Here is a 26740-nt window from a genome sequence, read left to right on the forward strand (position 1 = left end):
AAAGGCTCTACAAATCATAATAGATTCCATATGCACACAAAGAACACCCCTGGAAGGCAAAGCCCTAAATTGCCCATAAATGGAAAGCACAAGTTCTGCAAATGTAAAAATTCACAGAGGCCACAAAACACCCCCAAGAATACACATTTCCCTCACCAGCATCCATGCATAAAAAACCAGCATTACTTTGAAATCCAGCCAGTGTGATATGAACAGTGAAAACAAACTAAAAATGTGTTACCAATACTGACCTTTCCATTCAGTGAACCAACATGTACAACCAAGTAATTTTAATCCCAAAGTGTACAGGTCATGCAAAACCAGCACCTCACTGGACAAAATCCTGACCAAAATAAATAGCAGCCTGCAGAGCTCAGCAGGTTGTGTCACTGTGAATGTTCCTGTGCATCATGAGCATTGACAAAAGAGAATCAGCCAGAATCCATGATTCCTCTCAAAGCACATGCTTAGGGTAAGTCTGACAGCACACCCACAGTAACAGCCATGTGATTAACAGATTAAACTCAAAAATCTCCATGTGCCTGTCTCACTTCTCACCACTGCTGGTTACCAGAAGTCTGCAGCACAGTCACCTCCTCCCAACAGATACTTGTTCCAAATGCCCCAAAACTGAATAAAATTTCCTCCAGAAGTGATTATTCTGAATCCTCATCTTCCTCTTGGAACTCCTTATCCACATCTGTATCTATAGTTTCCTCTTACAGCTGTAGCTCTGAGTGCAAACTGCAGCTGAATTTTTTCAGTAGCACTAAAACTGCCTTAAAAGCCACCACCTCTCTCACCAAGCTCTTCCCAACTCAGATATTCACATATTCTCTCTCACAACACTTTTATGTGAGTCATTATGAAGGTCTTAGACCTGATCTTCAAAGCCTTTTACAGGACCAGGTGAGGTAACCTCAGGTATGCACAGGGAAGACTCCAGCTCATCAGGATATATGCCAGCAGCTACTAGAGTCAAGAAATTGGTAGTTTATGTTCTGGAATGGAGGCAAAAATTCCACTAGACCAGCATCTTAATAATGGAGCTTGCTTCCAGAAGAGATTAATGCAATTTAACACTTCCAAAACCAGATGAGTTTAGACAGACTCATAGTCTCAGACTTGTCTCCCCAGTACAAGGACATACTGGAGCAAGCCCAGCCATTTCAATGTTGTTAGTGGTTGGAGAACATGGAGAGAAGGAGGGAGCTGGGTTTGTTCAGCCTGCAGAAGACAGAGAGAAGAAGGATCTCAGTTACTATCTACAACTATCTAACAGGTGGTGGAGAGGATGGTATCACACTCTGCTCAGAGATGCCCAACAAAAGGACAAGAAGCAATGGACACCAGTCATAGCAGGGGAAATTCTGACTATATATAGATAAAAAAATCTTCACAAGATGAGTTACCAAACAAAGCCTTAAGGAACCAGAAGAAAATGGTGTGAGCTCTGTTCCAAGCAAGAAACTGGACCATATGGCCTCCAAAGATCCCTTCCCCTAAACTGATGTATGAGACTGTAATATTTTTCATGCAACATGGAGAAGGAAATGAAAAAATGGTAGTGAGGTTAACCACAATTCCAACATTGACTGCAAGATCCTAAATCACCTTGCAATGCATAATGCTCCAAAGTGGTTAATACACTAGCTAGCACCTCAGATGCAATATAAATATGAAATTGCAGCATCCATCCAGACTAATTAGCACACATGCAGATTGCATCTGCAAGTGATAGCTCTTCACTGCCTACTCTTTTGAAGGCAGCTTGCTGAATTGAAGATATGCTCTGATTTGCTCTGTGTCTCAGTATTTAATTTATATAAGAAGAATGATCATTCTACCTCGTTTAGATTCCAAATACTTCAGGGGAAGAGATCCTCTTTTATCATAAATAAAAATGGGCAAGTAACACCTTAGGACCCAGAGCCTAAACTCAGGGTCATGCAGTGTGGTCTTACAAATAAAATTTCCAATAGTAACAATATCTTAAGCAGATGGTCCAAGAGGATTTGATTTTCTCTTCCACCCAATATTTCACAGTAAAAAATTTATTAAAAAAGGAAGTTAGTCTATCTTTCAAACTGTGGAAGAGTATTGGAATTACATATATTGCATCTATTCTGTGAACTAATTATTCCGGCTCTGTCATTTCTTTGCTGTGGAAGTTACAGAAGGACGTCGGTGGCTTTGAGAAAATTTGTATTTACAGGGCAACACATTTGCTGCTTTCTTCAGTAAAATTATTTCTCTATAGTTTTGGTATTTATTCTGCTTGGTGGAGAAATGTCACTGGCAAGACATATTGGAAGCAGTTCAAACAACAGGAGAAAACCAAACAAGCTGCAAATATTAGCTACAAGCTTTTGATTAGTCTTTCAATGATTTTGGAAAATGTAACTGTGGAAATGAAATTAACTGGCATTCTCAGTCCTCCAGATAAATGAATCAAGGGAGCTGGCTAATGTACTCAGAAAATTAAGGTTGTATTTATTTTCCTTCATTCTGCATGTGCAATAATAACACTATCTAAAGAGTTTCTAGACATGAAACTCCTGACCAAAATGATCTGAAGTTATAACTAAAAGTTCAGCAGCCAAAGAGGCAGATTGTAACATATCAGGGCAGCTACATCTAGGAGAGCACAGAAAGATTGTAAAAAGTTGGGTTTTTTTCTGCATGATAGTCCAGGGACAGCTTTAATTCCAGGTAAGTGTCAACAGATCAGCGGCAGCCACTAAAAATCTCAGACTTTTTACATTCATCTCTAGGAGAAACACAAACACTAATCTCTCTGGTATTCAGTTCCTCATTAGGGTTGACCCAGCATTTGGCCGTTAGCTCTCTTAGAGAAAGACAAGGCTGAATCAGCCATTTCAGGTTGTGGACTTACAGTAGCTGAATCCTGGACAACAGGTATTTAGGCTTAAACTGACCAAGTGGAAACATTTCTAATCCTTCCTACTAGGGAAGCAGGAAAAAGTATTTTTAATTTTATTTTCCATTACATTTGAAGGCCTTATCTAAGACAAAAAAGAAGGCCAAAACAGAGCCATCACAGCATTTCAGTAAAAATGTAGACCCCAGAGGACTTTCAATACAATTCTAGGTAATGCTTCAGCTATCTTAAGGGCTGTGGATTAAAAACACCATCCACAGTTTCAGCCTACACAGACAGTTACAGGTGAACTACTTAAACAAGCAGGTGGATAGCAGCACAATGTTACCACAGTTTCATTTCAATTAGCAGGTTTGTGTTAGAACACATTCATCAGTATTTTTGTCTATATCAGGGAAGTAAGGAGATACTATTAGGTCTAACTAGCAAGAACATTTCTATGGGAGACCAAGTGAAAGGTGTTTTATTGCAAGGATACACAAATACAGCTGGGAATCAGCTTTCTTCAGACACTTCTGAAATTGCTCCACGTAGAACCAGCAACAGCCAACTAATCAACTATCTTGGACATCAGAAGTGTTATCACCAAACACACCCCATACATCAAGCAAAATAAGAGAGACCCCACTAATTTTCTCAATCAATATTCGCAAACACAGTTTAACCGCCCAAACAGATGCTAGAACCCATGTGATTCAGAAGTAACCAATTTTGGTATACTTTATAAAATTTGCTTTTTACTGCACTTTCCAAAACAGGTGTTGCTAAGAGTTTGACTGTCACTGTCAACCAACCAGTTTGGATACAGGATTATGTCTAGCTCATGTTGTTCTGAGTTTCTTTACAATAATAAATTATTTTCCCAGAGCTGACAGAGTTTAGTGACCTTTTCAACTTACCAAGCTGGGACAAATATGAATCTGCTAAAAATATTGCTATCCTTTGTTCTTCTTCAAGTCTCAATGGATTTCCAATTGAGAGTGATCTAACTGAGTATGCACACTGTGGCAAAGAGCATTTAGCCATGCAAGAGGTTCCTAAGTTATCTGATGTGTCTGGTGGGAATTATAAAAATATCACTTCAAGAGCATAAATTTACATCATCATGTAAAAAAGAAGGTACTAATAAGAGACCTCTTCAAAAACAAATACATTTAATGCCTATGAAGAAAATAACTGTCATAATTTGGAAGCTGAATGTTGACTTACAGATGGAAAGACCCATTAGATCATTCATTCCCTCTCTTTGCCAAGACAGAAATATATCCTAAAGAACATTTCATGCTCTTCTGCCCAGTATAATTTTTGTGACATAAGTGCTGGAGTTTCTATTGAAAACCTGATTGCTTTATAAAGCATGCACAAGAGACTGCCATGTACATATGGGAGCATTAAGTCAAAAACCAGTGGTTTGAGACAGGGGGTGCATTCAGTAGTGGGAAGGATGTGGGTAGGAATCATGTAGCTCTAGAAAGAGCTGTTGGTGGGCTGATCATTGATAAATGTTCTAGTTAGAACAGACATGCACATAATAACTACACAACCATTCCTTGGCATTCATCTGTCCATAGCCATTTCCTATCCAATTACTTCAGCTAGACTCATAAAGCAAGAGTTATTCATCTATTTTAGGTACTTCAGGATGGAATGAATCATGCCCTAAAAGTATCTATTTCTCACCACTGACTTTTAAATGAATCAGGAAGCAGGGTCTGACTTAGACAACTGTAGAGTGTATGTGCAGAGATATGTTGGAGAGCTGAGGCTCCATGCTGTTGCCTAATGGGAGCTTGGGTACTACCTTCATGTAGGTGGCTACACCAATTTACTTTAATGCAAAAATACTAATTTGAGGGAAGAATCCCACACCTACAATTAAATGAGGTATGAGCCTCATTCTCTGTGACCATGTTTGCATAATCATCCTGCTTTTCTTCCTAATTGCTCATCAGTTTTGCTTTAGCATTGTGAAGGCCCAAGAAACATTAAGCCCTTGATGAGCGTGAGAATTAAGTGGCTTTCTGAAAAGACTTGGTCCTTTTCTCTCCACTCCAGTGAACTACAAGAGTCTCACTCTAAACCACAAAAGGGAAGGCTTTGGTGATTAACATCTACTTTGCCAACTCTACTCCCCCAGATGTGCTGGATTTCTACGTTAGAATTGCATATTTGCCTTTCTGTCACAGAGGAAAGGGAGTTTCAAGAGCCACAAACATCAAGAAAACTGTTGACAACACACCTGCAAGAATGATGGACATCTCTCGTTGGAATGATGTGATGGAGCACCTCTGGTGCCTTCCCTGAGACCCAGAGGGATTTCAGAGAACCCAAGGTCCAGTGTCAGAGAGGTCACTGCAGTCAGTTATACACATATGACATTTGGAGAGTTGCCTTCTAGCAGCAAGGTAAGGTAGAAATGATCTCAAAGAATTTATAAACTTCTACAAGAAGAGGCAAAACTTTTGTCTTGCTGTAGCAGTGTCTTGTCCATCATATGTGTCCCCATGCTAGGTGCCCCTATTTACAGATGACAGATCAAGCCAGCCTGGTACCCTTGGCCCAGGCAGTTGCTCCAGAAAGGTAACACCAAGGGTCTGAACCCATATGAAAAAAAAATAGTCTTAGAAAGAAGTGGTGACTTTCCTGCCTGAAGTCTCCTTAGTTTGAATATAGCCCACATAGAAAAGATAAGGGGCTTGCCTTTACACAGTAATTTGCATTTGTGGTTTTTTTAAATTAACCAAACTTCTTAGCAATTTCTTAAATGTATTTATGTAAAAATTACAGTATTTCATTAGGTGTTTCCCACTTCACATGACATATGTACAAAAACGTGTAGTTGGTGAGTAAAATCCTACTCTGAGAGCAGGAAGAGCACACAAACATATCCCTGTCAGAAGAGCACTGATTTACAAGGCATGGATCAGTGGATCTGCTCTGACAGATTACGTATTTTGTTTCTTTATTAACTGTGCCTAATTTTTACATTCTGTACATTCAAGTTAGCGTATGACAGGTAAGTACTTTTTAAAATCAGATCTCAAGGCAAAGAAATGTCAGTGTGAAAGAATAAAGATATTTAGTAAGCATTTATTACGTAAATAAATACTCAAGCTTCTCAAAAGTGTTGAAGTAAATGACACACCTGCTTAAATTGGTGAATTCATGGTGAGTAGCTTTAAAGAGACATACTTTTGAAGTAAAAATACCACCAAGTATTAGACATTTCATGAAACTGAGTTAAATTAATATTACTCTTACATTTTTATTACATATTGAGTTGGATCTCTCTTCCTCTGAAGTCACCAGGAATATTAACATCTTTTTAATTAATTTGGAGCAAGATTTAGCCTGGGAGAGTTATTTTACCATGACTAAAGGAGAAAATGTAGTCTGAAATTCAGCTTTTCCAGCAAGGCACTGAACTCAGATCCACAGAGATATTTAGATACCAATCTCCCACTGGACAAGAAATAGACAGGTAAATATATTTAAGAACCTGGAACTCATTAGCTGTGATCCATTTGGACACAAGAAGTATTTGCTCTTTCCCTGAATAGCAAGTAGAGCAATGTGTAAAAACATCAATATAAATCAGTATTATAAGTAAAGGCATCTCACCCTCTGCAATGATGAAGGCTGGATTAATTTTCCAACACTCATTATGAACCATGGGAACCCATGTCTACCAACTGGCAGCTATGTGCAACTCAGTGTTCAATTTTGGACTTTACGTATGACTTCTAAAAACCATCTCCTCCGAAGCACCAAGGACTGCCTGGCTGGAATTACTCTGCAGGAGAGAGCAGCCAAGGTGCCACCTGCTGAAGCACCTTGTTTAAGCCAAAGGTGACATTCTAAGCTCAGTTACACCAGAGCAAAGAGATGCTAATAGATCAGAATCTAGTTTATTGTAGGTGTAAAGACCATGGTTGCTCACTGAAGTGTCTCAGATTTCTAACTGTGGTATTTCCAGGACAGTTTTCAATTAACAGTCTTTATTTTGAGTGTGTGCTATAGAGATCTGTGCATGCTAAGGTGATGGAAAAATATTGGGGTTTTTTTTTTGGTTTTTTTTTTTTTTCAGAAAAATATGCTAACTGAATGAAGGGAACTTGTTTTTTCCACTATTTTTTATCCTGGTTTTTTTTTTTTAATGAAGTTGTGCCAAACAAAAGTTTAATATCTCTTTGTTCACTTTGTGACTTCTTTGATCCCCAGCACAACTTGTTCAAATTCATAATCCTGGCATAATTTAGGTTTTATTCCCCACTGCATATTTTACAAGTCTTCCATTATTTACAGTTTTTTTAAAGATATAAGCCAAAATACAACCTTATCTCAAATGAATTTTCTCATATATGGTTTTTATGGGGGTACCAGAGGATTCTGTTCTCACAGAAATTCCTTGCCTACATTATTGCCGCCCACCAGAACCATGAGAGGAAATTCTCCTTGAGTTTCTCAAATGTTATCCCAAATGGAGTCTGAGGTTCCAACACAATTGCTACAGAATAGAGCTCACAGTGTGGCTAAACCCTGCAGACTTCAAGGAACACTGAGCCTTAGAGAGTTTTGAAAAGGCCACAGCAAATTCATACTTACTTGACTCCCCAGCTCAGTACCATGCTAGTGGAACTTTGTGGATGTTGCCATCTTTGTACCTGTGTATCTCAGATAATTAATTAGAAATAAGCATGTTTCAGATGAAGTATGTCTTCATATGTCTGTCATAAGTATGACTTCAGATGAAGTCCTATTTCCTAAAGCCTTCAGAGATAGATTAAAATCTCACTGTAACTCTGCTGCAAATATTTTTCGAGACTTCAGTTTTTGTGAGATGACCTGAATTCCAAAATTGAGGGTGATTCTGACAAACTTACTGGCAAACCTCACACAAATTCAGCTTTGTATTACCCTCTGATAATGTCACAGATACTGCTGAAGAGCAAATGCTTTATGAGATGATGAAATTAAAAAAAAACCCAACAGCAAATAACTCCAGTCTTCCACACAAGTAGTCAGTCCATGCTCTCAAGATGTCAGCACAGCTGACAGAATACACATTATCCCTAGCAAAACATCTGAGCATTTCAGTCACACTGAGGCAGAAGTTTCTGCATCCAAACCGCATTTTAGGTTGCTAGAATCCAGCTGCGACACAGTTTCGTTAGGATATTTAAAGCACAGTGGTACAGAATATAGATGAGATACTGTGCCAAAGAATAGCTTTATCAGTTTCAGCAAAATACACCCAGAAGACAACAAAGCATTGAAACACCAATATTTGAAAGTAAAACAAATATATATTATACAGACTCTGTCAATTTATGGAACTGCTGGGATTGCATCTTACTGCAATCTATTCATTATAACTGCAATGAGTAAGAAACTTTCACTAATAAAAAAAAATCCAATAATCCTGCTTCAACTTCGAGGAAGTTGTCAGAAGTCCTAGTGAAACAGGTATGGCAGAGTGGCATCTGTGCCACAAAGGGTAAGGTAAAATCATTAAAAAACATGGTTTCACCACAAGCACAGACAGAGACCAAGAATTTACGAGTCTTGCATAAAAAAGGATTTTCTGACCTGCATATTTAGCTTTTTAATTTTTACCTATTCCAGTCATCCTTGCTGGCTTGTTGTTGAAGACTGTAAAAAAAGCTTTTATTTTGAATGTAATCTTCATTAAATAATTCACAAAAGAAAAAAAAAAGCTGTGAATGGGCATGTGATATAATTACACCAATTTGGGAGTTCTTTAGTGGTGATAACCATCCTCAGTAAATAAACCTGGAAAAAGAATATTAAAAAATTCTTACAACAGAGGTCCAACTGCCTTCAACAAGACATTTGTTTTTCCTCAGGTGGTAATATGCAAATATATGATGTATAAATGAGCTAAAGATGCAGAATGTGTATTGCCAAGTCTTACATCTTTAACCACAGTGATTACATTGATAGCTTGTAAATCTTTGCCCAGGTTCAATTTATTCACTTTTTGTTAATTTACAAAGCAAGAGACACAAGTTACATGGAAGCTGAAAGGAAATGCACTGGCAAAACAAGAATTACAGAAAGATGCTGAGGATGGGATTCAGTTACCTGCTTATAAGCCTCTAATGCCATCTTAGGCAGCCCAGGGACTATCTGGGGATCATCTCTTTGTTGCCAGCTGCCACCCCAGAATGGCACTACGCTTCTCTAAGTCCTATGTTGTACCTGCCAGCTCAGTGTGGCTGTCTGAGATATGCTGGGGCACTGAAAATAGTAATTGTTGCTTATATTTAAGTTAATTAATCCCACCCTGACTATTTATGCTCAGCCATACACACACTCTGTCCAAGCTAACCCCAGAGAGGGCTGTGCTGAGGAGGGAAGGATGGAGACACCCAAGGCAGTTCATCTGGCCCAGCTCTGGGCCTGAATCAACTCAGCCCACCCAAACTGCTGTATCCTCCCATGGCCCCACTGTGCTACAGCAATTTATTGGTTGGGTCTTTCGGTCTTTGACAACTCTGACGTTATGTTACATATTGTGGAAAATGCAGGGTTAGGAGAAACATGAAAATTTTGGATTTCTCTCTGCATTCAGTCTGTATAATGAGGGAACAGCCCTCAGATACAGGTGGCTGGGAAAGAAACAACTCAATGTATATTTGTGGCTAGGAAGTATGTCCCAGTAAAATGAACACTAACCACTTATCAGCTCTCTTTGCTTCCAGACTATGCACTTGGGTTTTTTTAATTTGGCTGTTTGTTTTTTTTTAAATCTCACCTTCCTCCATTCTTTTGTAACTACTAACAGAACAGAGCATGATTTCCTTTTTCTACTTTCCTTTAATAGCCATTTCAGATCTTGTCTCTTTGAAAGATGCTGCCCATCACAGATTGCAATCTGCCTTGTACAGTTCTCAGTTATGTTTAAATCTTATTTCATCCTTCAAAGGCTGGCTGAAAGAAGTGTCAGGTCATTATTTCAGGCTGTAGCTTAACACTTCGGCTTACCGGTGTATGATCTCTCTCCTTGGTAAAGACCTTCATTCACTGAAGGTCAAGGTATTAGTGTTATTTTTAAATATATTCCCAGCACTGAAGAGTTAAAAATAGCCTTCTACGAAAACGCACAGTAATTGGTTAAACCTTGTTAGCAATCACATGAAGATGAAAACTCCTCCCAGGAAAAGACATAGCCAAAGCAGCTTTGACATGGATTTATACTTAGAAGAGCAGCTGCAGGCCTACGGAGGAGTTCACAATATAGACTCTTGGATTATTAGCAGAAAATTAGCAGCTTGATGCTGGAAAGGAAGGGAAGGAAACACGAGAGAAAAACTTTCTCATGGTGATCTGCAAGTTAATTCCATGGATTCTCTATTTTGGAACAATCACCATTAGAAAGAAAGCCTAAAAGATGGATCTGGGAAAGGCAAAGCTGCTGAGAACCGGCCTCAATGCTTTATATCAAGCTATCCACCCTGTGCATGGAATTGCCTGGACAGATGGGAAGCAAGTGATACTGACTACTTTATACTATCAAAATGGAGAGCTGAAGTTTGGAGACTCAAGCATTCTTGGTCAATTTGAACACGTGCATGGGCTTTCCTGGGGCCCATATTGCTCTACAGACACCCCAGCTCTGCTCGCTGTTCAGCACAAAAAGCACGTAAGCATTTGGCAGCTGGTCTACAGCAGTGCAGAGAAGAAAAAGCCCTTGATTTCTCAGACTTGTGAAGTTGGTGAGCCATTTCCACTGCTTTCTCAGGGCTGTGTCTGGAATCCAAAGAAGGAGGTTTTGGCTGTGCTTACAAAACGAGATGCTTCAGTCTTGCATGCCGTTCGTACTGACAATACGCGGGTTAAGGCAGAGATCAAAAGCAGCGGACTCATCCACTGTGCTTGCTGGACTAAGGATGGTAATCGTTTAGTAGTTGCTATAGGCAGTACCCTGCACTCCTACATATGGGATAATGCTCAGAAAACTCTAAATATCTGCTCCTTTTGCCCAGTTTTTGATGTGGGAGGTTATATCTGCGCTATAGAAGCCACTCTGGATTTCCAAATTGCTGTAGCTACTGAGCTTCCTTTAGATAACATCTGTGGTTTCAATGCAGGCATTGCATTTGATGTGCCCTCTGGTACAGAAGCTGTTTCTTTAATCTCACAGTCTGCTTTGGTGCTTGGTGATGAGGAATATTCCATGGACACACGAAGAAAGTCCATAGATTCAGATAGATCAGGTGTTGATTCAGTTGCTTCTTCTTCATCAGGTCCTGTGGATTTGACCCATATCCTTGCAAACCACCGCCGCTCTGATCCCAGTCCTCTCATTACTCTGAAACGCAAAGACTCTGCAGCAACAAATGGTCAAGATTCTTCTCACTTGATCTTGGTGACTTTTGAGAGGAAGGTAACAACCACCAGAAAAGTCACCATCCCAGGTATTCTCGTTCCTGATATAATGGCTTTTGACCTTAGAGCTCAGATTGTGGCAGTAGCCTCTAATACCTCTAATATTGTTCTGGTGTATTCAGTAACCTCTTCCTCCATGCCTCACATTCAACAAATCCAGCTGGAAAAAAATGAAAGACCAAAGGGCCTATGTTTTTTAACAGATAAACTCTTACTGATTCTGATTGGCAAGCAGAGGTTCCCCGATCCTAATCTCATTCCATCTTCAAGTTCAGACAGGTATGTAATGCGTCTTATGGTCAAAGAATTGATGCTGGAAGAAAATTCTTCAGCATTGCCTGAGACTAAGCAGAATATGTTTTATAACTTTGAATCCTCTGTTAATATACCTGGGAAAAGAAAATTCTTTGAGAACCTTGCCACAGAAGACCAACCTCAAAGCAGGGAGCTGTTAATACCAAGAAGAACAGTTATTCAGTCTCCAAGTGGCAGGAGAAGACTCATTGAAGAAGTAAAGAGCCCTAGTTATGAGCAGAGCTCTTCATCAAGTGTGAGTGACCTGGATGAAAAAAGGCTCCCAGGTGACTCCTCGGTGGCCTTGGAAACATTGGATGCTGAACCTATGAATCGCTCAGTGTCTCTTCGTGGTTTTGGATCACCTAGCAGGATTTCCAGCAGACCAGCATCCCCTAAAGTGCAGTTCAATGTGATCCAAGAAGCATCAAATTCTCCTAAAAACAACAATTTGCCAAGTGAAAGGGGAATGAGCCACATATCTAGAAATTTAGAGAGACTTTGTGGCAGTTTCAATGAGTTACAGCTGAGTCTTTCCGAAATATCGGACTTCGCTAGGAACGGGAGGAGGATATCTTTAGCCTATCCGTGCTCCCAGGAACCGCCTGTCGTGCATGTCACCTACCAGGTAACATTTTGTCAGCTTAGAAATACTGTGATAGGATCCAAATTTTTAAACAATCTTGCATTTATTTAGCTTTAAACCAAGAGGATGAAGTTTATTCTTATCAACCCATAAGAAATATAACCTAGGTTTGGCATCAAGCTTAATTTAAAACAGAATTATAATTTGTCATTGGAATGACAATTTAGGATGATGTGGATAGTTTAGAGGACACTTAACATGGGAGATTTGTCTGTTTTTTCTTTGATCATGCACAACTGTCTTGTGCTGGACACGAGCTGATTTTGTGTGCATCTGTCAGAGAGAACAGAGCCAGAGTTGTTAATCTACAAAAGGCTTATATTTTAGTTTAGTGCAGAGATAAGCTGATGAATGAGGGGCTACAGTAGCTCACCAGAAATGTAATAAATTTAAACCTGAGCTCAAATCCAGAGTCTGAAGATAGCCAGACTCACAGGAAGACTAAACCAAAGTACTGAATCTCAATTTATGGAAAATTTAAATGGACATCACATGAATTTGGCTTATTTTTGCTTTGATTTCTCAACACTATTCTTTGAAAAATGAGATGTACTCAATTTGTAAAATACATAACCACTTAAAATTTTCTGAAAAAAAACCCACAAACCAACAAAAACCTTCCAATACATCAATATGTAATTATGATTTCATTAAATAAATATAAGAATTTCAAACCATCATGTTCCTATCTACCCTTGTTTTGGCAAATTTTCTCCTGGCTTCAATAAGAATTTCAACTAAGGAATGTAGGTTGGGTAATTATTTATATCTACTGCTTTTAATATTATTCACAGGAATACCAACATTATACTGATCAGATTTTTGAACATGCTGATGGTAGTGATAAAACTGGTATCCCTTTCAGGATGTAGGTGTCAATTATAAATGCATTCTTATCTACTGCAACATAAGCAGCATTATGTCAAAATAATACACTGCATTGTGATGATGCTGAAGAAAATTTTAACTTTAAAGGAATCCATATAGACATCAAAGAATCCCTCCTTAAACAGTCATTAAGGGAATGGTGACTCAATTCAATCATGGTCATTACTTTCTAGCAAACATTTACTCGGCATTTAAACAGATTCTGGTGAGTTGGGTTGTCTGGATAAAAGCAAAGCTTTAAATCTGAATTAGTCAATAATTTAACTTGAACACATTATACAAATTCTGGTGGAAAAGTAGCATGTCTATTTTAAATAATTTAGGATTTTATTGGCCAAGAAGCAAGCCCTTCTGTTCTCCAGTATGTTCAAATTAATTTTGATTTCTTAACATAAATCAACTTATTTATTTAGCAAGCAGCCCTGTTTCTAGGAGTCAATTGGATTAACCTTTCCCAAGAGAAGTTTTGTTTGCGACACGTAACATTAATCTAAGATCTGAAGTCGCTGTGCACGTGCTTGCACAAGAAGTAAGAATTAGTTAGCCTGTTATTTTTCTTTGGAAAGAGCAATAAAAAAAGTAGGTGCTTCTAAAATACTGCTAGAAAAACTATGTTTAGAAAGGAATACTTATTTATCTGAACAGGTTAGTTGCACATTAAGCCAGCAGCAAGCACTGCTAGCACCGCATTACAATGACTCGGAAAAAGTGCCACTAATGCCTTCCCACACAGAGCTTTCCCGGGGAAGTCTCGACTAATGCCTTGTATAGTTCAGCCCCTCTTCTGAAATCTAACAAGATCACAGCATGATGCCAAAAAATAATGAAAAATAGACTTGGCAGAAAGGTCTACAGACAGGGAAATATTTGCTTCATAGGCAGCTAATAATTTTCAGAGAAATAGTTGTTTTGATTAGTTTATATTCAGACATCTGAACCTTGTTCCTCCTTCAGGAGTTGTTTAGTGCACTGTGAGCTCAGAGACCAGCTGGGCTGTGGGTTCCAGCCAGACACAGAGCAAAAAGTCAGGAAATAGCTTTATTGCCTTATGATATAAATATCAGCCAGTGGAAATCTTTCTAAGCTTTAGGTAAACTGCAGTCCAGTCAATAATATGGCCATTATCTTCCATCTCTTTGTGCCAAGTGCATGTCTTCTTAAGTGTCTCTATAACCCCCAGCACAGTAGAGGCTCAGTCTTGATTGAGAAATCTATTGCACTAAAGAATATAATGATCAGAACTGCATAACCATATTTATACATTTAAAAAATAAAATGAAGTTTAAAATATAATGGTTAAAAATGTAGCAATAATTAATGAGCAATTATGAACAGTGTTGTGCAGAAGCATTATTGACATATTTATGTGTACTTCCTGATCTGCTTAGAAAACTAAAAAAACAGAAACATTAATTTCTTAATAATTCATAATATTTGCTCATTTAACAGTCTTCAAAACCTTTGTTTATCCTCTTAGTACATGTCTGCCTGTAACTCCTCTGAAGTCACATCTTTGCAGTGCTGCCAGAATTTGTATTCTTTGTAGCCCATAGCCATAGAAGAAAACCACGATCATTCACACTTTGGAAATGTCACTGCACTATCACTTTTATAATAGCATTCAGCCACCAGAGGTAACTTGATCATTCAACTCTGAAAAGCAAATATTATTGCTCTTTCATCACATACAGGTTTGTGATTCAGAGGAATGTGGGAGGGCAGACAGACAAATGCAATAAGAAGACATTATTTAAAAAGAAAAAAAAAAAGAGGATCTGTCACAGATTTTTTTTCTGTTTCATTTTGCAAAAAGATACTTTTATCATCCCTTTCCTCCAGAAAAGAAACAGCTGCAGAATATTTAAACTACTCTCATTCAAAAGCTAATTACAGTGGAAATAAAGCCAATCTGAATCTCAAATTAAAGGCATTTAGGCTCTCCAGGAGGAATAACATTCATCTTAATCTGAAGAATATCTTTAAACGCCTACATTTTGTTCACAAGCAGTATGATGTCAAAAGTTTATATCACTGATAGCATATATTGCATAATTAAACAGGAAATAATAACTTTTCAGCAATTAGTCACAATGACTTTCTTTTCTTAGCACCAACCAATAATTGTACATAAGTAAATTTGTACTTTTATAGTATCTTCATACAATTTACTATGGGAAACTTTATTGCCAGCTGCAAAGGTCAGCTACAGAATAACGGTTTTTTTCTTTTTACACATATCTGGGAGATGAACAGAAAGGATCCAAACATATGGCAGTGAAGCTCTGATAGAAATACATGATGTAAAGAAGGGGAATATTAGGAGGGCACAGTAAAATCAGTGAAGACCAGGCTGAAATGATGAGCTGTAATAAGACCATGAACCCTTCTGAAATCCAAAGGGCAGTCTTGACATGGGTTGAGCAATAGAAAGTAAGTCATGAAAATGATGGAAGAGGAAGCTGATATGACTGCTCCCTGGAGTAAGAAACTAGTCAGCTAACCTGAAGTTTAGAAACAAGAGATTTAGGATGACTGTAAAAGAAAGACCTGCAGTAGTCAAGAGAAAGTGTGATTAATGCATGGGTAACATTTTGAGCAAAGGTTGAGGAATTTGTGTGATTGATGCAGGGATAACATTTTGAGCAAAGGTTGAGAAATTTGTTATGAACAAATTCTGTCAACAGTGTTCTGAAACTGGTCAATAGCAGACAAGCAGGGGCTGTAGAGGAGACACAATTCCTTTTGTTAGAGCAGATGATTTGTTTGTTGGATACACAGGTCCAAAAGGAAAGGAACGTGCAATGTCAGCAATGAAGCCAAGTTATCATACTGCACAAAGTAGAGATCATACGTAAAGATCATGGAAGCACAAGCACAAAAAGTGTATCTTAGATGACAATACACCTGAAACAGTGGTTGCAGAACTATTAACACAGAGCCAAGAGGAGAGAAATCCCAGCATTGTGTCACCAGGAATGTTGATGTGCCCTATAAATGCAAACTGCACTGGGATTTAAGCACCTCTGAGCACCTCAGATCTCTTCCAGCATAAACAATTTACAGGCTTATGCTTCTCTGCCAGGTTAATTAAGGTTGCAATTGGAATGTCCCACATATGGGTAAGGAAAGGAAAGATATCAATATCTCCACCACAATAAAAACAGAATCTACCAAAAAGCAGGCAGGAATCACAGAAACAGTAGAAATAATGACAGGGAAGGGCAGCAGTGCAAGCTGTCAGACCTAATGAACACTACCTGTGGCAATGAGAATGTAAATCATAATTCTCCTTCCTCTTCAATGCTCTGTTCCTTAGCTGTTTAAGTGTCTTTTCACTGTCTTCTGGGACAGAACTCCCACATCTAGCTAATCTACTAGTTTTTTCTCATCCTGCACAATGAATATGGGGGCAAGGTAAAAGCAAGCTGACTAATGGGTACTGAGGTATCAAACCTGAAATCACCAGTGGAGCACAACACAGTCGAAATCAAGGGTGTAAAAGAAATAAAACAGAATCCTAGACAACTATAGCACTATTCACTGTACAATGCATGTACTAATCTGATACCTTTCCCTTATAAAAGAACAGATTATTAACACAAAGGCGATTAAGAATATTTAAAATACCTGTAATTCAGTACAGTACTTGAAATCATGCCACAGGGAAAATTATTTGTTCAACAGCAGAGAAAAGGGATTAATAGAAGAAAAATAAGATGGTTAAGGAATTAGCTGCAATGGAGATAGTAATAGTTATGGCAATATAGACAAAAATGGAAAAAATTACTAGTGGATTTTCTCATGACGGATTTTCAGTGTCATCTAAAAATTTCATTAATGATCTGCTGAATTATGCTTATAAAATCTGCATATGACATAAAGTCAGTAATATTTTCAGTAAAGGATCAGGATTTCACACTTGTAAATTGATGACTATTATTTAACATTTAAAATAAATTTTTTAAAAAGTATTGAAATTAATGAAATGAACTGATATAAAGTGCATAGTAATATATTCCAGGATTAGGAGATGAAATTTCTGCTTTTGTACATGTTATGTGACTACAAGATGACTGTGAATTTCAAATACAATAGTGTTATGGAAAGAACCAAGGCAGTGTGTGGGCACACCAGTGAGGCATATCCTTCAGCAGGTAATGAGCACTGGGCACATAGCTGGCAGGTCTCATGTGAAAAACATTTTACATTCCTGGACATCCATGGGCCAGAAGAACACATTGAGACTTTAACTGATAGCTAACCCAGTGTCAATAAAAACAACTCTGATTGGTAGCACACTCTCATTTACCTCACTGTTTCATCAGTTGTTGAATTTAAGTTCATTGAGATGATCTCACCATGTAGGGGAGTGTAGGCAACACATGAGGAAATACAAGACAAATGAAGAAAAGGTCAAGAGGCAGAACCAGCTCCAGCTGACTGCTCAGTGGGGTTCAAAAAAGGGAGAGAAGGCACGTTCACTTGCTGTGCAGTATGAAAACTGCACATACGTGAGATATATAACATCTCATCCAGGAATACTTTTGCCTTAGTAAATGATGTTTTTGTCTTATATATTTGCAATCCAAAATGTGAGTCTGAAAGACAGTTTGGCACTGCTGTGATGGGCTGGCTGCTGCCCAGAACACCCTTTATAGGCTATAAAATCTGATCTGGGCAGGCTGACATGGGTGAGGGAAAACAATTATTGAATGAACCATTTCTTTTTGCTGGGTTTTTATTGAGGGAGAGTTGAACTTGACATGCTACAGGAAGTTGGCTAAAGAAACTTAATCTGAAAGTATGCACTCATGTATGTGGAAGTATATTTGTTTCTTCTGTGATTAACATGTTCTTTGTCTACCAATAAAGTTTGTTCTAGGATAAAGCAACTAACACAAGGGATTTTAATCTCGGAATTTCAAGTCCTTTGATTCTTAGTGGAGATAAATAACAAAGCTAAAACAGACATGGATTTTGTGAAGAGGTGGATTAAATCTAGATTTGGCTAGAAGATTGTCTTTGGGTTACAGCATGAAAGTGGAAAATACCAAGGCAAGCTTTTAGTTGTACCTCTAACTCTGTCACAAATTACTTCCATGACCTTGACTAACTCTCTTAAGCTCCCTGTGTAATGGTATGATCATCTATAAAAAGGAGATACTAAGAGTTACCTGCCTCACAACAAGGTAGAGGTTTAAATCAGTTAATCTGTGATATGACATGCGTGAACACATTCCTCCAATAGAAGGCACATTATCATCACTTAAACTAAGCATTAAACAAAAAGGCTAAATAATTAGAAGATTATAACAGAGAAAGATTCTTGACCTGACAGAATTTGTAAAAAAGTCAAAAATAAATGTAAAATATGAATATGTTTATCAATATAAACAGAAGCATATGACAGAGAAAATAGCTCATATTAACACTGACAAGCGACGAAAAGACAAACAACTGAGACTCGATCTTTCAGGTCTGTACTTGAAAAACTGTTTAGGATAAAAAATAGGTTTTGTGCAGTTTTGTGTATACAAAAATATCTTCCACTTCCAATGGCAGTTCCAATAATAATGTGCAATGCTACGTAGGAAAAAAATTAGAACAAAGTCATCTTGAGTATACATTTCCATTAAACTGATTTCAAGTCAGCTAGATTATTTTCTGATAATTCTTGAGTTGAAGCATATCTATGTGAAAAATGGACCACTTGGGTCAAGGCGATTAGCTTGTCTCATGTACAGTCCATCTTTTACTACAATTCATGAACTGAAGTTTCAGTTTGAATAAACTCTGCTATTCCAACCTGAACTCAGGAAAATGAAATAGTTGTTAGATGTGCTAGTCCACAATCTGCTGCAATGACAAAGCTTTGCACAAATACCTGCATAGGCAAAGAGCACCTTTGCAATGCCTATGCAAAGCACACACTCACTGCTGAACATTCAGCCCATTGAGTTTCAGGTGTGTTTAGGTTCAATAGAGTATAGTACTGTAGTACTAACTTGGAAATACCTAAATACCTAAAAATTAAAAAAAACCCTTTTCTTACATAGTTACAGCTGTAACAAAAAGTTGTTATTGATTTATGACTAAGAAAATTATACTTCCTTGAGGTATTCCTTAGGTATTTCCTTTATTAGTTATGCACCAACAAATTTCTGGTTGTTTTAAGTGTGGAAAAAAGATGAGAAGACCTTTGAAAGTTGGAAAGTTCACGTTTTTAATGGAAAGATATTTTTTATTGTTCTTATGTATAAAATCAATAATAAATAAATAAATAAACAACAATAAGCCATAGACTGTCTGCATGAGCAATTTATAGCAGAGTGGGGGAAAAGACATTTGCAACAGCCAGCAGACATTCTGATTTACAGAATTCAATGTGGTTGCATGACAGAACAGATACTGTGTACAGAAAAGTGAAAGAGATTGATTTAGAAATGTTGTTACACAGCAAAAAGCTCTGTTCACAGAGAGCAACTGTCAAAAGATAGCACAATTAGAAATGAAGACGAGCATTACAAGAGATTTATTTTGTCAGAGGTTAGATTACTGTGCACACAAATTGAAGATGCAGTTGTGAATTCATTCAAGCATAAGTTTTACATTAGCAAGAAAAATTCAAGGGTGTGAAGTAGACACAGACAGAGTAGGACTAGTACAGGAGTTAGGATAGATGAGATCCTGTCAACCCATTCTGAAATATTACTTTGGATCCCTTTTGAATGTATGAAACAGAGGGGTCTATGAAATTGAGTGAATAGACTGTCCATTTATAACAAATATGTAAAATCAAGGGCTATTGCAAACATAAAGATGCCAAAGAAAAAGAAACAAAGCAAAACATAACACGTGGAACTACACAGGGAGAAAGCATGGAAAGAACAAAATTAAGTTCACAGGACCAAGTATAGTAATATTATTTAGCAATATTATTTAGAAGAAAATATCCCATTCACATCTATTTCATAATGACATTGAGTCATTGGAAAATTTTCAATGTTAAAAGGACTTTTAAATGATAGCAGATAGGAAAATGTAAATTCAAATATATATCCACTCCATGACCATAGTAGCTCAACAATTTTTTGTCCTTGCACCTTGCAGTAACTAGAAAGAAGAAACACAAAGATGTTGATTCTCAGGGTCACCTAAATTTCATGAAGCACAAACAAGCCACCTTTATATTCAAGTGTGTTCTTTCAGTGAATATCAGAGCAAATTCCAAGGGTGTAAATCCATGTATTCTCTCTCTCTCAAAGCAAGTCACAGGATTCCTAAGCTACCTTGATGTAACAGCTTTTCAGAGAGACTGTTGCTAGGTCCAGTCTCTTTGCAATACTCCCTGTGCCAAAATCATCCTGAGGTCATTTTGCTAGGGTGGAATAGCTGCCCAGTGGCTCTCAAACCCACCCACACATACAGCTGAAACTGAGCAGAGTACTCACTTACTCTGGCAGCATCTGGATCAACAATATTCCAGGTATGATACATTCCCTTCCACTAAACTGGCTTCAGGCAGGGAGGCCCAACAGACACACAGATGCCCAGCCCAGGGTAATACACGTACAGATCTGAGGCAGCTTTGAGCTGCAGAAGCTCACCAAGCGAAAACCAAAGAGGCATTTTTATCCTCCTCATGTGGGACGATGAGATTGTGCTTAGAATGGTCCTGCATGGTGATGTCATCTATAAACTGTAGGAAAGACAGACAAAGAAAAGGCAAAATGACTAAAGAACTGAAAGGACTAAGAGCAGAGGAATGGCTGTAAGTACTTGGGCTCGATGTCTAAGCCATTAACAAGATCTTTTCTTTTACATACATGGATATGAAGAAAAGCTTTTCAAATGGATCAGTTACTGAAGAAACAAAAGACGTTCTCCTCTGTGATGGCAAGATTCATTTGAGTTTAGTCCAGCAGCTGTTTGATCTGCCTGTTATTGAAATGAAACACGGTATGTTCTTTTTTTTATTTCTGCTATCTGGTTTCACCTGAGATTTTTAGCATATAAAAGAGGCATTTGTGATAGAATAATTACCCCAGACTTTAGTAAACTGAGCTAACTAACTTCTTTCAGCATGTGTGTGTTTTCTCTTGACTGAAATAGAGCAGAGTATCTTGAAATCATTTAAATGCTAAGTAACTGCAAAACTACCTATTAGCAGAGTAATGTGTTAGGTGCCTCTGCAAAGGAAGGCTGAGAAAATAATCAGTACACTGTGCTACCTGGAAGTAGAATTGCTTTCCTGAAACCTTTTGGAATTTTGCTTCACCCATCCTTACTAGCATGTCTCGGTCCTGACAACAGAGTATAGGTTGGAGAAAAATTCACTCTCAGAATATTTATATATATATACATATAAATAAATAAATAAATAAATAAATAAATAAATAAGTGTGTGTGTGTGTGTGTGTGTGTGTGTGTGTGTGTGTGTGTGTGTGTGTGTATGTATCAAGTAGCATTTGGGATTATTTTAACGTAAGATAAAAAATGAAGCCCAATGTTCCTATTTGCCAGTCTCCCATTTTTACCACCCACCACTGATTAACTCATAAGGACAGATGCAAAAGGGGAGCCCTGGTCCCAGACTGGCCTCTGGATTGCCTTGTCCCTGTCTGCTCCTGTGTGACACCCTCTCAGCAACACACAAACTGCTATTTCTTAGTCATTTCTCTATAATGATTCTGATGGCTTTTCTCATCACAGGCTACTATGATCCTCTTTCTGAGGTTGTTCCAGAAGACAAGGACATGCATGCTCCATATTTTTTTCAGGAATCTTCCTTGACTGTGCAGTGCAGTGGAAACATATATGAAAAAACTCTACCTGCTGTTGAGACCTGAGCTATTTCCCAGCAGGCTTCTGCAGCAACAAGATGCAGTGCTGCAGGGCAAGGAGGAGCCCATTTTTGGCCTGTATTTCCAGCTCTTATTTTGGAAAGAAATGCCTGTAATAAACAAAGGAACTGAGAAAACCTATTTTCAGCTCTATAGAGCAGTTAATTATTTAATTAGCAGAACACCTCTCCTCAATTTCATGTATTAGAATTCAGAGATATCAAAAAAGATAATGTCTCAGAATCATCCTAATGTGTCCCTCTTTCTGTTCAGATTTTCTGATATTGACTCTGTATGCTTTCAGCAAAAACAAAAACTGAAACAAGAATCTTTCTAAAACACACCAAAATCCTGTAAAATTATAAGGTTTGGAGCAGAAGCAGTTGTGTAGCTCTTTATTCAATTCTAGATGGTACTTGCTAATATTCCTAAAGGTTTCTTTTGACACAAGACATAAATATTAGATGTGAAGTTTAAAAATATCACTCCCATCCTTTAATACTACATAATTAAAGGGTATGTAAGGAAGAGCATGCTTGTATTATAATGACAGCCTGGCATTTTTACTATGAGTAAACACTTAAGCATTAATAGATTGGAGGGAAAAGCTTCACAACCGTAAGTCAAATTCATGCCCAGAGCAATGCTGTTAAGATCATCAGAGTTAAAAGAGCAATGAGCTCGGCCTCATTGTTTGCACTTTAAGCCCAGGACTGTAATACCATTACCTGTGCTTAATTCAGACTGTCGTGTAGTGCCCTGGTAGCAGCACACAAGAGCCTCTCTTTTTGGCATATCATCATAATAATTGTTCACAGTAAAAGGGTACTACACACTGCACATGTTTTTTCCATTGAAATATTCCGTGGGATATGCTTTCAAGCAAGTGTTATCAATGACAACTGAGAATTTCCAGCATTTCAATGGATGAAAATAATTCCAAGAGTCTGACACAAAAGTATGCTTCATCATTTTGAAGAACAATGGAATTTCAATTTAGACCACAAAACTTCCACTTTCAGGGCCACTGTTCACAGAATCTAAAGTCTGTTCAGATTTAGAAAGAAAGTATTAAGAGCAGAAGATTAAAGATCCATGGTTTGGAAAGACAATCTTCTTATGATGTAACAGGTGACAAGAAAACATACAACCAGCCTGGAAAAGTGCTGTTAGTAGTTAAAGAAGGGGAGATTTACCTTCTCCAGGAGCATGCTTTGTTATGGCTGAAAAAAATAAGAATGGTTCGTTTGGATTTTCTACAATTCCTTTTTTCACATTCCATTTCAAAAACAGTTTTATATCCCAAAATCTGAAATCCCAACACAGAATCTAACAGGGCTTTCTTTCCCTCATATCCCAGCTAACGCCCATGCTCAATAATGACAGAATCACATGCTCTAAGGAAAGTGTGTCATATAAGGGCTCCCCCAATGGTTTTAACTTGCCACAGATTTTTTTTTCCATACAGTGTCAAACTGGGAAAAAAACCTAGAGAATTCACTTTTTTCTATGAGAACTACAATATACAGCGAGAAAGAAAGCCAGATGAATCAATAAAGAAAATAAATATAGCTTCATTTTTAAGCCAATTTACTAAGAAAAGTAAAAAAAAAAAAAAAGTGGAGGGAGGTTTATTTTCTTCTAGGCAATACAGAAATAGAACCTAAAAGGTTTTGAAGTCTTTTGGTTTTTAAATCTTGTCCCTTTTTTTCAGAAAAAAAAAGGATTAAAAATGTAATTTTATTCATTCTTTTTAGGAGACGACAAATAATTAAAAGACAAGAAATTTTACTGTAGCAGCTTTTGTAAATTATCTTTTGTAAATCATCTTCAAGGTGTAACTTTCTTCTATTTACTATGTGAATTTGAAAACATATGGAACAATCTTGACTTGACAGTAATGAAATGGACACCCCTACTCCTTTCTAGAACAAGTACAGCACAAGCATTTTTGCTGGCAACTTTTCCAATGTTTATAATTTCTTCATCATTTGGGTAGAGCAGATGAGTGAAAAGGCTAAGCAGAAGTAGATATCATTAGAACAAAAGCCAGCTGAAAGGCCGGCTGAGTTTTCAGAAGATGAAGATACTTTTAGTTTATTAGAACTAGCAAAGATGCACCTTGCGTTTGAACTTAATTTAAATAAGGGGGGAAATGCCTCAAGCCTTGCAAGAGCTTTCATTTAGCCCCTCACTGCATTTGCACAAAGGTGTGCTGAGCATGGATTGTCAGACCTTAATGTCATTAGCGTAATAAGGCTTTAGTGCACAAAAAGAAACCCTGCTCTGCCTGCGTGCTCACTGACTTTTAAAAACGTGCTTCTACATTTATGTAACCAAAGCAGTGCACTCATTTTCTTCTTCTTGCTTAATTTTTGTAGGCTCTTCTTGGATTGTACTCACTGCAGACAAGGACGGCTTTGTGCCATTAATATTCAAAGCCACACAAGAGATAATCATAAGGGATGGAACTGACAGTTCAGAAGTCTGTGGAGGTCACTCACACAAAAAAAGCATCCCAATGCGACCACCAAGCAGAGTGACATAATTTCTGAACAAAGAACCCCAATGACCTTCTTTTCTCCTACAATACAGAGACATTCTGTGGTCTCAGACACTGAGAGACTAGAAAGCTGTCTTCACTACTTTCTGTGTATTGTAACTGTAAAATCTGTGGCATGGTTACACTATAGCTACATCCTCGGGTTGGCTGGACCCTCACAATTCCTTTGGAAGGACTGGACCTACAGTGAAGTTCACCACAGCTGCTGTTATTAATGGCTGGAGCCAAGAGACTATTGTCTACTTTGTCTGAGGTCAGGATGTTCTTGGAGGAACATTATTATGCTAAAAATCATGCAGTAACAACAAATCTAGCTGGTGCAGGTGTACAGTCTACATGAAACCTGAAGAAAATACAACTAAAGAGCTTTTACATTCATTAAGGAAAACCAGGATAAAGGAAAAAAAAAGAAAATTGCTTCTGCCTCTTTTCTATTCCAGCTGGATCCCATGGAAACCTGCAACATTTTCAGAAATGCCTAATTTTTATATGAAAATGTTCAATTACTAAAAAGGTTGGATCACTGTCTCCTGTCAGTGTCTTATACAGCATGTAGATTTATACATGCACACAGAAGAGAAAGAAAAAATCTTGCTAGATAAATTGAGGATCAAACATGTTGAATGTAAATTTCAGTTGGCTAAATGCAGGTGTATACACTGAGCCTTTCATCTACGCTCCTGCACGATCAGTCAAAAAAAGAAAAGCACTTCTATAGCAGATTATTCATGCCCTAACAGAGATCTCTAAAACTGATTGTGGTGAACTGTCCCTGTTAAATAAGTAAATAAGTGCCTGTTCCTTTCCACTGACTGCAAACACAAGCAGGGGGACTGGTTTGAACACAAACATTTGCTCTGAGCCAGGTGAACCTCACCCTCAGAGACAAGAGACAATACAAATACAGGTGGGAGTCAGGCAGGCAGATCCATGGAAACCAAACTATTGTGATTATGGTGACAGAAATAGGCATAAGGGAAGAACTTAATGAACTCCCTAACTTTTCCTCATTGAAATGCAAAGAGAAGGATAAAGTAGAGTAAGCAGGCATGTGTGCAAGGGCATTTTGTACTGCTGGAACCACGGAAAGGCGTGCCTGCTTCACCCTGTACAGCCAGAGAAACAGACAAGGAAGGACACTTAAACTACTGTTAGGAGTTATTTTTCATACTGTGCATTTTGGGTCTTGTTAATACTCCTGAGGAGTCTTTTTTCCCTTCCTGGGAACTATGGCAAGCTCATTCATAGGGCACGGAAACTAAAATCCAGTTACAATACTTCACCCCATACAAAGGCTGGATCAAGACAGTAGATCTACGCTCTGAAGGGCCTTAAATGGTTTGGAGGTTTGGCATTAGTACCATTGCAGTGATGCAGACAGGAATCGCATAAAGAACTATTTCAGTTCTTGAAAGAAGTAAAGTTTCATTAATTGAATTCAATGTCTTCTTCATGCAAGTATCCTCCCAGGGACAAAGGAATCATCATTCTAAATCGCCTACAACCACAGGCATGAAATACAGCAAAGTACATTTGTACTACCTTGTTTGTAAAGATATCTTTAAGCAGCCTCAAGAAACATTCCTGATTGTAAAAAAAAATAAAAAAATCCTAAACAACAAATAAATATAACTTTTAAAGTATTAAACACATCAGTTACTTTATAGTTATTGAGTTAATTGGATTTCCTGCTTCTTTGCATTAGAATTGTGTTCAAATGGGTATTTGTATTACCACTGCTTTAAGAATTTGATTTAAGTCATGCTTTCTTTCACTGAAATCAGCACAAAGCACTGAAATAAAACAAGTAACATGAAGGTCCACAGACATAGCATGGTGAGGGAAGACATGATCAGATTTCTAAAGGACATAGCACATTTCAAGGCAGCAGATGTTTCTAATCCTGCAAATACCCTTGAATAACATCCTTGTCTCTCATAAGTCCTGGGTATTTACAACGCTTATATTATGGCCAATCAAAACAAAACTTAATTATAACTAACTAAAGTGATGGAAAGATCTATTTTAGAGGACTACTTAGCTCAAACAAAGAAAAAAACTACAATGAAAATTTTTTCACAAATACTGTCTTCTATGGGTGATAATCCCATAGTTTGGTCCACTCAAATTAAAGCTAATGAAACACAGAAAATGTTACAGGGGAACTCTGGTAAGGTGAAAAACCGAACTAG

At 37.8% G+C, this 26740-nt stretch overlaps 1 protein-coding gene and 1 long non-coding RNA gene across 2 annotated transcripts; one reads left to right on the forward strand and one right to left on the reverse strand.

Moving 5' to 3' along the window:
- Window positions 1–1139: 1139 nt before the first annotated feature.
- LOC137470230 (uncharacterized) lies at window positions 1140–10157 on the reverse strand. The gene is made up of 3 exons (XR_010996953.1): window positions 9681–10157; window positions 9008–9163; window positions 1140–1227 (listed from the first exon to the last, which is right to left on the reverse strand). It is a non-coding gene; the product is annotated as an uncharacterized lncRNA (long non-coding RNA).
- A 159-nt stretch (window positions 10158–10316) lies between these two features.
- Window positions 10317–26485, forward strand: WDCP (WD repeat and coiled coil containing). The gene is made up of 3 exons (XM_068183347.1): window positions 10317–12236; window positions 20981–21101; window positions 24367–26485. The coding sequence occupies exons 1-3, from the start codon at window positions 10317–10319 to the stop codon at window positions 24531–24533; spliced, it is 2208 nt and encodes a 735-aa protein (XP_068039448.1). The 3' UTR covers window positions 24534–26485.
- Window positions 26486–26740: the final 255 nt, after the last annotated feature.

Source organism: Anomalospiza imberbis, chromosome 3 (genome assembly GCF_031753505.1).
Source record: "Anomalospiza imberbis isolate Cuckoo-Finch-1a 21T00152 chromosome 3, ASM3175350v1, whole genome shotgun sequence".
Taxonomy (NCBI): Eukaryota; Metazoa; Chordata; class Aves; order Passeriformes; family Viduidae; genus Anomalospiza; species Anomalospiza imberbis.